Source organism: Chaetura pelagica, unplaced genomic scaffold, assembly GCF_000747805.2.
Source record: "Chaetura pelagica isolate M959 unplaced genomic scaffold, ChaPel_1.0 scaffold18, whole genome shotgun sequence".
Classification (NCBI taxonomy): Eukaryota; Metazoa; Chordata; class Aves; order Apodiformes; family Apodidae; genus Chaetura; species Chaetura pelagica.
In genome coordinates, this window is record NW_009954310.1 from 1,380,629 (window position 1) to 1,394,899 (window position 14,271).

At 40.2% G+C, this 14,271-nt stretch overlaps 1 protein-coding gene across 1 annotated transcript in view; it reads right to left on the bottom strand.

Annotated features, from left to right (window-relative positions):
- The window catches only part of AGBL4 (ATP/GTP binding protein-like 4), a gene marked incomplete at its 5' end in the record, with an annotated part of 892,811 nt that overhangs the window by 432,239 nt on the left and 446,301 nt on the right, over positions 1–14,271 (bottom strand). Inside the window, one exon of the mRNA XM_010004032.1 lies at positions 3,995–4,034. Within this exon, the coding sequence (XP_010002334.1) occupies positions 3,995–4,034 (40 nt within the window). The remainder of the gene's footprint in view (positions 1–3,994; positions 4,035–14,271) is intronic.

Here is a 14,271-nt window from a genome sequence, read left to right on the forward strand (position 1 = left end):
GATGATTCTTGGATAATATCACGGTAGCTATTTTCAAAGCCAATAGTTTCCAACTCACTTCCATTTATGGTATCAATAATTAAAAAAAATACTTCAATGGGAGATGAACTTATCTGACTGAGAAGAGAAATTGGAAAGCTGTACTACCATCATAAACACAAGAGATGCAAAAAGCTTTGTCTCCATGGAAAAGCTATGGAAACAGAGATATCTCATTTGCAACTGTTGAGCGGTTACCACAAAATGTGATGTGATTGTATGTACATGTTCCAAGTGTTACTAAAACATGATCAGGTAGAAGTTAAGGGTGGATCCCCAGATCCTTTGCACAGCAAAGCCAAATTAAAGCACCTGCAGATTTCAGCCTAAAACCCAAAGTCAACCATAAGAAGCCTTAAGAAAAGGGTTTGCATCAAATTCAGAGATAAAACTAATTTTAAAGAAAATTTCAATTACCAAAACTTAAACCTCATTATGTCCCACCCCCTGCCAGCACATTCCTGCCAGCTACTAATGATTTTTTAACATCTTTCCCCCACCTCACTGCACACATCAGCTCTGACTCCTGAGCACTGAACCAAACAGCGCGTTAGAGCTTAATTGTAACTCGTGTGTCAAGGGGCAAGAAGAAAGGAGTGTGGCAAGAGCACTGAGAAATTTAACTTAACATTCCTGCAGCTACTCAGCAGTAAGGCAGAGCAATGAACTCCCTCCCACATTTTACATGGGTGTCAGGTACTTCAAAGGAATACGTTTGAGCATGAGGGAGACTGGATTGCTCCCAGCTTATGCATCATTTGTGGCTGGCTGTTTCTGAGACCCACAGCAAAGCAAAGACTTCCTCCAGCTTGGGGCACATTGCAGAGCTTTCTGTACCTGTTTCCTTAGAGGTGCTGGAATAGGTCAGCTCTTCATGTTGTATGCAGATGTGCAGCTGGAGCTATAGCTCCCACCCTCTGCATTTTTTCCTTGATTTTGTTTGCTCATTGTTGTTTTGTTTTGGTTTTGTGGTTTTTTTCTAGCATGCCCTCACTCCCGGTCACACATTAACGATCTGTATCTGTCCAGTTTGACATACAAATGTGCTTTGAAGTCAAGCACCTGCTCAGTGGGATTTTGCAAAGCCAGGCACACATTGTTTCATGGTTGGAAGCATCTGGAGTAAGGCAAGAGACAGCTTTGGGTCATCCTTGCAGGGTGAGCTGAGCACAGCATGGGCAGGGTAGGGATCCCTACCCTGCTTCCTACCCCTTGGTGATTCCAGAGGAATCACAAAACAGCCACAGAGAACAGTGTGACTGCCAGGAGTTAAGTTTTCTGTGATGTCACAAACTCTTTTGAATGTTTAGGCACTTGTGTCTCAACATCCATAATTAACATAAATGGCATTACTGTACCTTCCAATTGATGCCATCAATCTGATGATAATTTTTTGGAAATTTTTGTAGTGGTACATGGAGAAAAGCTGTTTAATACCTGCAAGGGATCACCAAGCAATCCTTGACTAAATGTACAAAAACTGGTCCTGGAATTTCACACACACACAAAAGAAAGATAGTATCTGTCATGACAGATGTGCAAATCATAGAGGTCACCTTTGATTTTGAAGTCCTTTGTCTCTTCTTACAATTAAGCAGTAAAGCTTTGATGGCTCATACTGCTTGTGAGACACGTAGGACTTTCTACCTATAAATAAGGCTCAGCGACCTTCACGACCAACACAAAGTCTGCCTGCCCACAGCAAGGTGGAGAACAGGAACAACTCCCAAAGGACTAACAGCTGCAACTAAATAGCTCAGTCCCAAATTTGAATCAGGAAATTAAGGGCTGACAGTGATTATGGTTGATCTCAGCCACCTTAAACGATATCACGGCTTTCTCAAAGCAGATGGTTGACATCAGATCCTAAAGCAAGGACTCAAAAAGTGAAATATTTAAAAGTTCCTATGTCTGAAGAAAGATAAAAGCTTCAATACTATGATTTTTTTATATATATAATTAATTATTTTTTTTAAATTTTTTTTTTTTTATTTAGAAGTTCTCAACCTAGGCCATTTAATCCAGAGGTTGATGTTTTCCAGTCCTGCTAGGAATTAAGAGCCTAACTCTTTCAGCCTCTTTGAAAAAAACTCAGCTTCAAGCTCTTCAGAAAGTTTGGCATGATCCAGCATCAGGCTGCTTTTGAAATTCCCTTTACTGAAAGCAAAACTGGACATACTCAATTACATCATCATGGCATAATTTTATGCTATTTTTTCCTATGTAGCTAATTATTGTCAATTTCTGGCTAAATAGGAAAGGGTAAAACTCACATTTCAGAAAAAAACGTGTTATGGAAAGCTTTTTTACCCCCTGTTAATGTAGTTCATCTACCTACAGTTATTGAAAGCTGGTTTAGTATTTAGGTATTTTGATGCTTCCAACTAATTGCTGTGTTGATTTAGTAGTTTGCTGTGTTAAGTTGAGAGATGTGAAGTGATAGCTACTTACTGTGATCATATCCATGCACAAACTCAACTTAGTCAGCCCTTTCATTGTTCCAGTAAATACTGTATCTGAAATTATGAGGAAGGTAGCACAGATTTGTTTTACAGAAAAGTCTCATATTCAGTTTTTCTGGTCCCCAGCCCTCCTTTTCTCTTATTAAAAAAAAAACGGCTGTAGACTTTGGAAGCCTTATTCAAGATATGAATGTTTATTATGATTAAGACCTTCAGAGATATTTTTCTTTTTCCTCTAGAAATAAGGAATGCTGAAGATACAAAAAATGAAAAATGTGCCATGTTTGTCCTTGAAGTTTCAGTCAGAATAGTGACAATGGCTGTATCACACTGTATTGTTGCTTTTATCAGCAAGTGCCCTGAGCAGACATTAGCATAATTGCAAACTGCATAAAAAGTGAACGTGCAAAAATGTGATGCAATTGCCAATAGCCTCAAACATCTGTCCCAACAAAGTGTTCCTCCTCCTTATTTTAATTCTTGTTATTTTAACAAGGTTAGTGAAGGAGAAACCGTGTCACCGATGATATCTACATTTAGAGTGTCAGAACAATTATTGATGCAAAATTATTATCCAAGCTAATGTGTGTCACATTTTGTTCACTTCCCATAACACCTGTTCATTTTGCTAACACATTATTCCCAGTTAAAGCCAGAACTCATTAGTCCCAGTTAAAGTCAAACTGAAAGCTTAATACGCACATACATCTGAAGAATTGAAAAAGTTAACCAAAAGGTAGCACCGTTCAAGCACAGTGTACATCTGAAACTAGTGGGCAGCCAACTTCTGTAGCAGCTAATGGAAAGAAATTGAGCCAGAAAAACAGCAACAGATTAAAAGCCACCCAGCCTTAAGAGCTGAGATCAAAGAGGAGGACCATGCAAACCACCTGCATTTCAATCACGGAGCTGAGAACTTCAAAACTCAATGTGCCAAAGAACCCAACGCTTCCCCAGTGTAACACTGGTTTATCTCCTCAATAGGCAAACGACACAAGCAGTTATGAAGCACATCATTTAGAGCCTTTTAATTTTACCTATAAATTTTCTAACCCACTTTGGGGTTCTCCAGACCTAACAAGCCTGGACCTCCTGTCTCTCACCACACGCACAGGTGGCCACCATCTCCTTACTTCCTGAACTGCTCGCGTTTGCCACCAAGGAAAGTAAAACTTGCATTTCTGTAATACTTGAACACACATTGTGAATTCGAGGGCATCTGCCCTACAGACACAACGTTAACTGTATCCCCAGGAGGCTTAAAGAAATATCAGCACTCAAACTCATAGAGTAAAGGTCTGAAGAGGCAGCTCTGTGAACGTTTAACTGCCCGGGGCTTTGCCAAGCACAATATAGCTGTCACTTGTTATTATATGAAAGATTTTCTGGGGAACAGTGTTTTTCATTTTGCATGTCAGAGACAGGGAAAAAACACATTTAGACAAGCATCTCTTTAAGAAAAAGAAGAGAGCTGTACAGCAGAGCTCACTTACCGGGGCTGGTTATTGTCAGGAGGTCAAGCCGCCGTTTCTGCTGAAAAACAAATTATAAAAGGAATTGTTAAAAGGGGACTAATTTTAGCGGGTCAGCTTAGACCTACAAAGTAAGTGTTCTGACATTTATAGCAGAATTAATTACAAGTTACATGGCTCAGTGTTAACTCTTTTGGATGGGATCCACATGTACTTTATGAGAAAGAAAAAGCCCCTTGCTCAGTCCTTTTTATGTGCTTTTATTTGCACTTATAAAGTGGTACTATTTCTTTTTTGGAATATATACTTGAAATGGATAGCTAGAAGCACAGATGGACCAATATATTTATAAAAGTGATCTCTGATTCCACAGGGAAGAAGACAAAAAACTAAGACAAGAAATTCTAAGTTCTTTATTCATATCAATCACTGATTCATAGCCTGTCTGTGATCAAAAACAATTATGTCGCCTTGGGGTGAACCTTTCAAAGACATGTAAAAGGATCTAGATGAACTCAAGACTGATAAAAGGAAAGATGATTTTCATGCTGAGCAGTCAGCCCATGGATCTCATTGCCATCAGATATCCCTTCTCCCAAAAGCTTGCCAAACTTGATCATCACTGGGTATTTGGACAGATAGCAAAATACAGGGAGTTATTATCACAAATAATCAAGTTCAAAGAGAGGACAGGTTTCTGGAAGGGCTCCAAAACTTCACAGAGTAAGCTAACCTGTATTATGAAAAGGTTAGAAAACTTTTTTGCCTGAAACAAGCTATCCCACCAATGCCTTAGACCATTACCACACTTTTCCACCTCTCTGTGGGCTGAGAGCTTCCCATCACCAGCAGAGCTTGCCCCATCTCACAGACAGACTGTTACTGCCTCCTCTTCATTGCACTTTCTAACTTACTGTCTTCTCCCTAGCTTTGCCCAACATTAGCTGGCATCGAATATTATACTGTCTGGTTTAATTTCTCTCTCCTAATCTGCTCAATAATGTCTGTCTTACTTCCATTTATTGTCAGACCTATTGATCTTTTTCTAATCTAATTCTCATCACTGCTTTCACTGTATTCCCAGGGTGACAGATGAAAGTCCTTGAGGAAGAAACATCGACTTGGTATTCCCTACCCTAAACAGTCGTCCTTGGAAACTGATGAAACTGCTTTCCAAACCTATAATTTCTCTGTAAGTAAAGCTTCACTGGCGTAAGTGTATGGACACAGTTGATCATCCATTGAATAAACCTGAGCTGTATGCCCAGCAGTGAATGTGGCAGGCTGGGAAGCCAAGTGGAGTTTCAGGCTGAACAAACACATTTTCTGAAACCTTCCTGGCCTTCAGTACCTGCACTCTTGTGCAACACAAATCATATCTGTGAGAAAATCCATTCCTGTCTGTTTTCATAGGCACTTCTTGTTCTCTAAAGTCTGATAAGTCATTCTGAATACAATTTTAGCAGTGTGCTTCATCATACTTACTTATTATAAAATACCAAGGCCAGCTTATGCCAAGCCTTTTTCCAGGTGTGCCAGAGTAATAGTAAAAGGGAGCAGAAGACCCTGCTGCTGCCTGTGTCACCTCCACAAGAACCATTCCTGTACGCTCTCCCTACTTCACTGTGTCTGCTCAACCCACCCTCCTTTCCCAGAGAGCAATAAAACAATAGTGTAAGCAAGGACCCACCTCACCAATGGGAGCCATAAGACAAAACATCTCCTAATGAGCTACATTTTATACAGATCCTGTTCTTTAATCCTGATTCATATATAAAAGTCTATGAAATGCCAGGGTTTAAGCACCCACTGGGCTAAAAGCTTTACTTCTGTTTCTCAACACAACTGGATGTGTACTTAATGAACAGTAAGAGTGGAATATATATCCAAAGCCTACACTCTGTGAAAGCTTCACTACTGGGGAAAAAAAGAGGAAAAAAATAAAAAAGTGAAATATAAATATCCTGTGTGAGAGAAGGCTGCAAAATGCAGAGATTTGGAATAGAGAGAAAGGCATGTTGCCCAGCTGGCCCTGGGTCCTGCCTTGAGTCTATTAACAATGGTAAAAATAAACATTAAATGAAAACCCAAAAAGCTTAATTTGATCCTGCAAGAAAACAAAAGCACATAGAATAGGCTTAACAAAATGGGAAATAAAATTGAATTATGACAAGTCAAATGTTCAGTTTGTAACTTTTCCCCTGTTTGTGCAGTGCCTTCAAGCTGGTTGTTGAAAAAACAAATTAACTCCAGATCCAGGAAATCTTTGTGTATGTGTTGAACTTTAAGCTCAAGCCATTTCTCTGACTTCAAGTGGAGCAGCACTGATCTTTTGCATCTAACACCTAACTGCTGCAAGGGATTTGAAATGCCACCAGGTTCTTGGCACTGGCTCCACCCCAACGCTCCGAGCTGGAGCGCGGCGGTTACTGCCTGACCCGTGCACGGTGAGAGGAAAAATTGCTCTGCTCTGACCTTCAGCAGCCCTTCAAGAGGTTTCTTTAATTTAGCTCAGCAAGGGAAGTTTGTGCACACTCACCTGGAGAGGAGGAAACAGCAAAGTGCATTCTAATTTTCTGCATTTAAACATGCAAAAATGCACTAGTTATGGATCCAATTAATTGCCAGAAATTCAAGCCTGTTCTTGGATCTCCAGGGCCAGCTTCTCTGCTGTTTCCAGGGCTCAGCTGGATACAAGCAGTTTAGCAACTAGATGGATTTTTCAAAAAAACCAAAATAAACAACAAACTCCACACTGGCACACTTATGAGTAGCTATAAAAGTAGCAGAATTTGAATTTAAAGAGAGAGACATTACAAGTGTCACAAAGATTAATAAAATAATTGCATCTGAAGTACCATGGCTATGGGGCTTTATATGTTTGCTTCTCCCTTGAATGTAAATTGCAGCTGTTGCTCCCCTCCAGTATGATCACCCTCTCCCTGCTTTGACAGATTTCCTGAAAAACTCCTCTCACAAGATGTCTGTTTTTTTTGTTCTGTCTTCAGTAATTTTCCATGTCTCAAACACCTGCCTCTACAGAGATGCCTGGGACCATCCCCATTTTCAGGCAACATACTGTTCCAAGAATTCCTTAAATCCTAAGCACTGAATTGTAATGCCTATCATCCCTGGTCAGGCAAGAGGTGACAGTTTCCAATATCACTAAAGCTCCATCTCACCTATGCTGACAAAAGGGCATTCCATCAGAAACACTAAAATGATCTCCACAGCATCAACCATAACGTAAGAGGCAAGCTAAAAGATTCCCTGGATCACCCCAGTATCTTTGTTGCTATAATCCTGTCCTACCCTAACCACTTTGCTGGTTATTTGGAAGCCCAAAGGCAGGAAGAGTCCACGGAGGATTCATACCCACTTCCCAACTGGTGAGGTTTCCTAGCATTGGTGCTACCCAGAGGCACGGTCCCAGCAGCTCATTAGGGCAAACTTGCAGCAGATCATGTTCACTTCCATAAAATTAACACAATCTTTAATTAATGCAATAAGCGCTGATGAGTAATAAATCATATTAAAATACAAGGAAGGCAATTTTTTAATAAATTAAGCATTGATTCCCTCAATAAATATTCATCTACTAAGCATCAATAATTCATTACATTTTAGAAAACCAGTTGAAAAGCCTCGCTGGTGAGCTGGTCTGAAGTGTCTGAATGGTCCCCATTCACCCATAATATACACTTATTTTTAACTAATACCTTAATTTATCAAGTTAAACAATTTTCCTGAAAGTGAGTCTGGATTACTATTCCATTGCTGTGCGTGATATTCTTGACACAGATTCTAACTCACCCCTCGGATTGTTTCTTAAGTTTTTCTTAGTAACTTCCTTTCTGTTTATTTCCTTTTTTTTCCTTAGTGGTCTTTAAAATATTTTCTGACCGGTTTAATTTAATTTTCACCACAAGTAAACTCATCGAGATTTACAAATCTAGAAGAAAATAAAACTGGGGAGGGGGATGTATATTAACTCATTAATTTAAGTTTAGCTTATCTACAAGATGTTCTTTCACACTTTGCTCTCTGCAGAGTTCCTCCAACCTTTTATATAGATGTGGGATGTGCCGCACTTGCTCTAACTCTTATCTACAGATTAGCAAAAGAGAAGGAAAAAAAGCCAGATGCAAAGATGCCCCACGAGACTGATATGGAGCTGTTTCTGTAGCAACTGATGATTTTCTTCTCATGTAAGAATAAGCCTAGTCATATCTAATTCTGAATGTATCTGGTCCTCACTTGCCAGCCAAAGCTGTGTCAAGTATAAAGTCAATATAGCCAGAAAGACTGATTAAAAAAGCAATTATAAAGTCATCTTCCTCCTCCTGCACTCTTTCTCCAGCCAGGATCTGAGAGATATCCTTACCCTTGCCCCAGCACATCACCTCCAAGCCCCCAAGCCCCAGCAGAGCTGGGAAGCAGAGCTGGAGGTGGCAGCCAGCCACCCAGGGAACACACTCACAAGGCTGCTCTGCCAGAAACTCCTTCAGCAATCCCACTCACCCACCTCCCAGCAGACAGCATCCTCTGGCAGGGGTTTCACTTGACCATCTATCTCTGCCTTGCTCTAAGTCTCCACAAAAAAACTCCAAAGCCCAGAGCTGAGATCAGCTTCAGCTTTTGAAAACTCTTGTTGGGTTTGTGCCATTTCGCTACCTTTGCTCTATGGGCAGTATTTTCTGCAGCCATGAACCCAAAGGTAGCCTGCCCATCTCACATCTCCTACCATAGTCCACCCACACAAAGCTGAAACTGACTCTCTGGAACCACAGCAGAACTTTTCCCAGCCTGGTCTCTGCTATTCATCTCTTCCATTTGATTCTAATGGTTTGAACCAGCATCTCTCCCTACTAGCTTCAATCTGTGCAATTCAGAGGGTTTCACATTGAAATTAAGTGCATGATTTTTTTTTTTGTTTGATTTTTGGTTTTGGAAGCTTTGCCACAAAGTGTTAGTAATTGTGCCTTTTCCTCTTAACTTCTGAATTAGTGCTTCTCTGCTATAAACTGTGTTGACATAAGACTAATTGAAAACAGTGCATCTTCTCACAAAACAGAGCTGTGTGTGTCCTGCAGGGTTTGCAAAGGTGGATTTCACATTTCTGTGGCCTTTATTATTGTCACACTCTGTAATGTCAATTACAGAGCTATCAGCTAACCTTATATCATGAAAGAACCCAGAAGTTCAGAAAAAGATGAGAGAGATCCTAAGAGTGCAAGTTGGCAAGGTGTGGATGCCCCAGCACAGCTGTCCATGGACAACACTGTGAACCTCCACAGTTTTGCACAGTCAAGGGGAGAGAAGAGGGAGAAGGTGCAGGGAGGGAGACATTAAAGGCTACGTCCCACCCTTGCCCATTGCTACCTGACAGGTGACACGCTGTGCAACTTGGTGTGTTCTGCTCCTATGCAAAAAGCACTCCTGTGATAAAGGAGTATAAACCACATCTTATTTGTTTGTTGTTGGACAGTTTAAAAAATAATCAGAGCTAATACAGACCTGGAAAATCTTACTAATGAAGGCTTAGGTGAAGTAAGATGTTAGAAAAAAGTAAACTCAATGAGCATTTCATATATGTCTAGTTTCTCAAATCCAAGTTTGTCTACTCAAATCCCTTTTTCCTTCAAAATGCAAGACATCTCCAAAGAAAAACTCTTGATTTAAATAATGACCCCGATAAGCTACTAATTCAAATCCTGTTAAAATGGATAATTTGATGATTTAAAGCTTTTTTTTTTTTTTTAATGATCATGTTATACCAAGCAATAATCTTTTCTTTCCATCCTGAAATCACAGGCTTTTGTTCCTATAATGAAGAAAAATCTCACATTTTGTACTTCTTTTATTAGTAGCTGCTAAAGTTTCCGGGTATAATGATAAAATGAACCAGTCAGCTTGTTGACACTTGACTGGGATTTTAGTAAATTGCATCTGTTGTAGCCTACTCTGTGGAATCAATTATTGATATTATAAGTGTGGGGAAACATTTATAAAGTGGTTTGAGAGCTATAAGGAGCATTTTAAACCATTTAAACAGCAATGTTGTCATACATTGGATCACTGCAATATTTGATAACTCCATTCTGGTTTAAAATCAAAACCAATCCAAAGGATGAAAGGCAGCACCAAACCATCAGGCAACTTTGCTCATCCTTCCAGTTCACATATTCCTCTATTTAATATCTGACACGTGCATATTTCTATCCTAAAAGCTGAGTGGCAAGGATACTTGATACTTTCTTATTTTTCCAAAACACTGCTGAACAGGCAACTAAGAACTCTCCTTCTCCCAGCTTTGATTATTTATCTCAAGAACACAGCAGGCAGGCATAATGTACTAATAGAATCATAGAATGGTTTGTGTTGGAAGAAACCCTAGAGATCACTGAATTCCAACCCCCCTGAGAGACACCTCCTGCTAGATGAGGCTGCTCCAAGCCCCACTCAATCTGGCCTTGAACACTTCCAGAGAGGGGGCATCCACAACTTCCCTGGGCAACTTGTTCCAGTGTCTCACCATCCTCACACTAAAGGATTTATTCCTAATGTCTAATCTAAATCTACCCTCTGCCAACTTAAAACTATTACCCTTTGTTCTATCATTACACACCTTTGTAAAAAGTCCTACCCCAGCCTTCCTGTAAGCCCCAATTATTTACTTATTATTGCATGATTATATTGTATTTTTGTATTATTATATGTATTATTTATTAACAAGCTCCTCCCCAGTTCTTACAGTCCTGTTATGCTGAAAAGCTATTTAGAAAGAACACAAATACAACAAAGGCTAAGGAAAGACTGAAAAGCCACGCAAGGTATCTTTGGGCATGCATACAAACACTCTGGAGTACCTTTGGCAGTAGGTCACAGCCCCAAAGCCTTGCTGAGCAAATTGCTACCCAAAGCAGTAAATCACTGCCCAAAGCAACAGCCGTGGGAGGCTGAGCAACATGAGCAGCTGTGCAGCGGAGCCCATTTGAAAGGTGCACACTCAGTTTTATTGGTCACACAATTTCACAGTCTGTTCCACATATTCTTGAGTGACATCTACTGGTGCTTTAGCTATAGGTTGCCTTATTTACATATAGAGCACTCATAAAGATAGTATCCAGATTCTTATTGAACCACTAGGAACCAAAAAAAACCCCACAACAACCCATCAGTTCACTATAAATATTTGCAATCACAAGAAAAAGTCATCAAGACTATGTTATCTCTGGAGGGAAGGAGAGAAGGAATGAACAGCTTTGGAATGAACTGATCCTTAACTTTGCCAATGAGAGCTATGACAACAGAAAGCTTCCTAAGTTTTCTGTCCTTCTGCCTCTGCAAAATAACCAGCATCATTATGTACCTCTGTGAAGCAACCCAAAGGTAGCAACTTTAGGGTCTGATGATGTATCCTATGCACATACAGTGCATCTTTTCAGATGTGCATGTAAAAAGACATCCTTGATTATTTAATAAGTCTCTCTTTAATCCAAGTCAAAACATGGCAAGTAAATTTAATCACTTTATTGAACCAAACTGGCAAATTTGACTCAGAGCTCCCAGGTTCATAGGCTTCCATCCTAGTTAACTCAGGCCTGAAATGCTGAGACAAGTGAATGCAGAGCCAGCCAGTGCTCTAGTCACCCTTCAGATTACTAGTTTAAGGGAATGTGTGTGGTACACGCACAGACACTGGTATTTCTGCCTCAGTAAAGACTGGGGGATAAGACTGGATGATATTGCCCATACCTTCTCTGTGCCTTGTTCCTGGGGTAATGGTTTTAAACCGAGAGAGGGGAGTCAGGTTAGATACTAGGAAGAAATTCTTCATTATAAGGGTGGTGAGGATCTGGAATGGGTTGCCCAGGGAGGCTGTGGATGTCCCATTCCCTGGAGGTTTTCAAGGCCAGGATGGATGAGGTTCTGTGCAATCTGGTGTAGTGGTGGGGGTCCCTGCTCATGGCAGGGGGGTTGGAACTCTTAAAGTCCCTTCCAACCTTAATGATTCATGATTCTATGATTCTGCTCTTCCCCAAAAGCACTGGACCTGCCAGAAATGAAGGAGGAGACTAAGGCCCATTTCTCCAATGATCTGTCCCCACATCCAGCTTGGAATCCAGCCTCTTTGGAGTTCCACTAACAAAAATGGGGCTGTGTTTGTGTGCATGTTTTAAATTAAGCATATATACTTATATTGCAAGGATTTGGGATCTATTCATTCCACCATTTCAGTCAGCATTTTAAAGGGTGTGTTTTGGTAACAAACCACAACACAGGTCTTTCATAGTTTGATGTATTATTATGTAAATTGCAGAGCTGTGGTTATAATCCTGTGCTTGTGACATCAATTACTTAACGCCTACGGAGATTACTGTAATGCCACAAACAGTGGATTAAGTTTTAGAGTACATAGGAAGCAGCAGGAGCTAATAAACTCTTCTCTTTACATTTGAAAAAAGAAAAAAGAAGAGTTAACCAGGGCAGGAAAAACTATACAGACCACACACGGTGCCATTAACAACCCAAATCTGTACATGATGCAGATTGCTTTAGGCACTTCACAGTCATTCTTTAGTGGTGAATTCCTCCCTTATGTTGAATCTTATGAAGCAAAGGAGCAGCCTCATTGCAAGCAATTATCAACTTGGAGATTCCACCATTTGTTGGAGGGGGACATGGGTGATAAGCACCTGTGTTCGATGAGCTTTTAATTAGAACCAAGCATATCTACCTAGAGCAGTAATGGGATATTGACTAACTAGCCATTGTTTATGAAATGTCTCAGGTAACAGACAGGTCATATGCAATTTTAAAACTAAACATGCAGTTTCAGGAGCCTGTGATCACACAATAAGGGAGGCAAAAATTCAGAGGTTTACATCCCTGCCCTGCTCCCTCTGGACCTTGAGACTGAACTTCAGCTGCTCACATCCATCTACAAATGCTCTGACCACCAGATAATTTCTCCCAAACCTTCTTTTGTTGTGTATAACTAAATAAATATTGAAACTGGGACTTATGTTCCAAAGTCCAAATTCAACCTGAGTATTTTAGCTAGCAGTTGTCCTGCTCTTTCCATTTCAACTAATACCTAATATAACAAACTGTCATCCTGCCAGGATAGCCAGCACACTGGTGGTGGGTGAGAAGGCAGACGGGTTCACAGAAAATACTGCTTTGGAAAAAAATGTAATTCTGTAAAAGAGAAGAAAACAAAAGAAAACAAAATACTTAAAACTCTGAGGGAGTTACAGGGAAGTTTTCTGAAACATGAGAAATTTTCACTAGAAGAGTCCTTTGTAAGCCATTAAATACCTGAATGTTTGGGGAGCAGCATGTGTTTGCATTTGGGTTGGCTCCTGCTCTGTATTAGAATTCTGCTCAGGGCTGCATTTAACTGGAAAACAAAGCTCTGAATTATGGCACTGACACCATCCACTTCCTCATACATCTGGGCCCAGCCAAAGGAAAAAGAAATCTTTGACAAACTCTTTAGAAACAGGCCTCCTGTGGTTTCACACCGTAATGGCAGCAACACAAAGGAAAGAAAAAGACACTTAAAAGTTGCAACATGAGTAAATTCCTTCTGAATATAAGATTTCAAAAAAATTACATTTTCATACATGCAACTTAAGAATTATGTTTTTTAAAATTTCCTGTGATTCAGCAACAGAATAATGTGAGAGAACACGCCTTCCCTAGTTGCCATTTTCTCTGGCTCCCTAGATCCTAAATCCCTCCATATCCAAGGGCTCCCTGCCTTTATTTCTGGTTTTGTGGGAATTATCTGGTTGTGTTTATCTCAGGTGTTATTTCCGCTTATGGTGCTGGAGTTGGCCTGAGATGCAGACAAGCTGTATGAGAGCACAGCACAGCAGTTTCCAGATCATAGCTTCAGTGGCTGGAGCTGTTCTGCAAACACTCAAAATATATTCCCTTTCCACTCAAAGACAGCAATATTTAACAGCAACCAAGTGACTTGCATACAATGGTAGTGCATGCCATTTTATTTAGAAGAAAGCCTCAAAAATAGGCTATATTTCTAGCATCTCACATTCAGATATCTCCGAACATTAAACATTCAACAGAGCATATTTCAGCTCTGCAAGCAAACTGAACTGGTTGTCTGCAAGCCCAAATAGCTGGGCTTTCTGTATAACAGAAAGCACTGTAAATGCTGGGGAAACCTGAAGACTGTAAAGTGGTGTGGATGAGATCTTCAGGCTGTATCATCTCCAAAATCCTTCTGTAGTGATTTCCATTTGTGGCACCACCCTGCAATGTCAAAG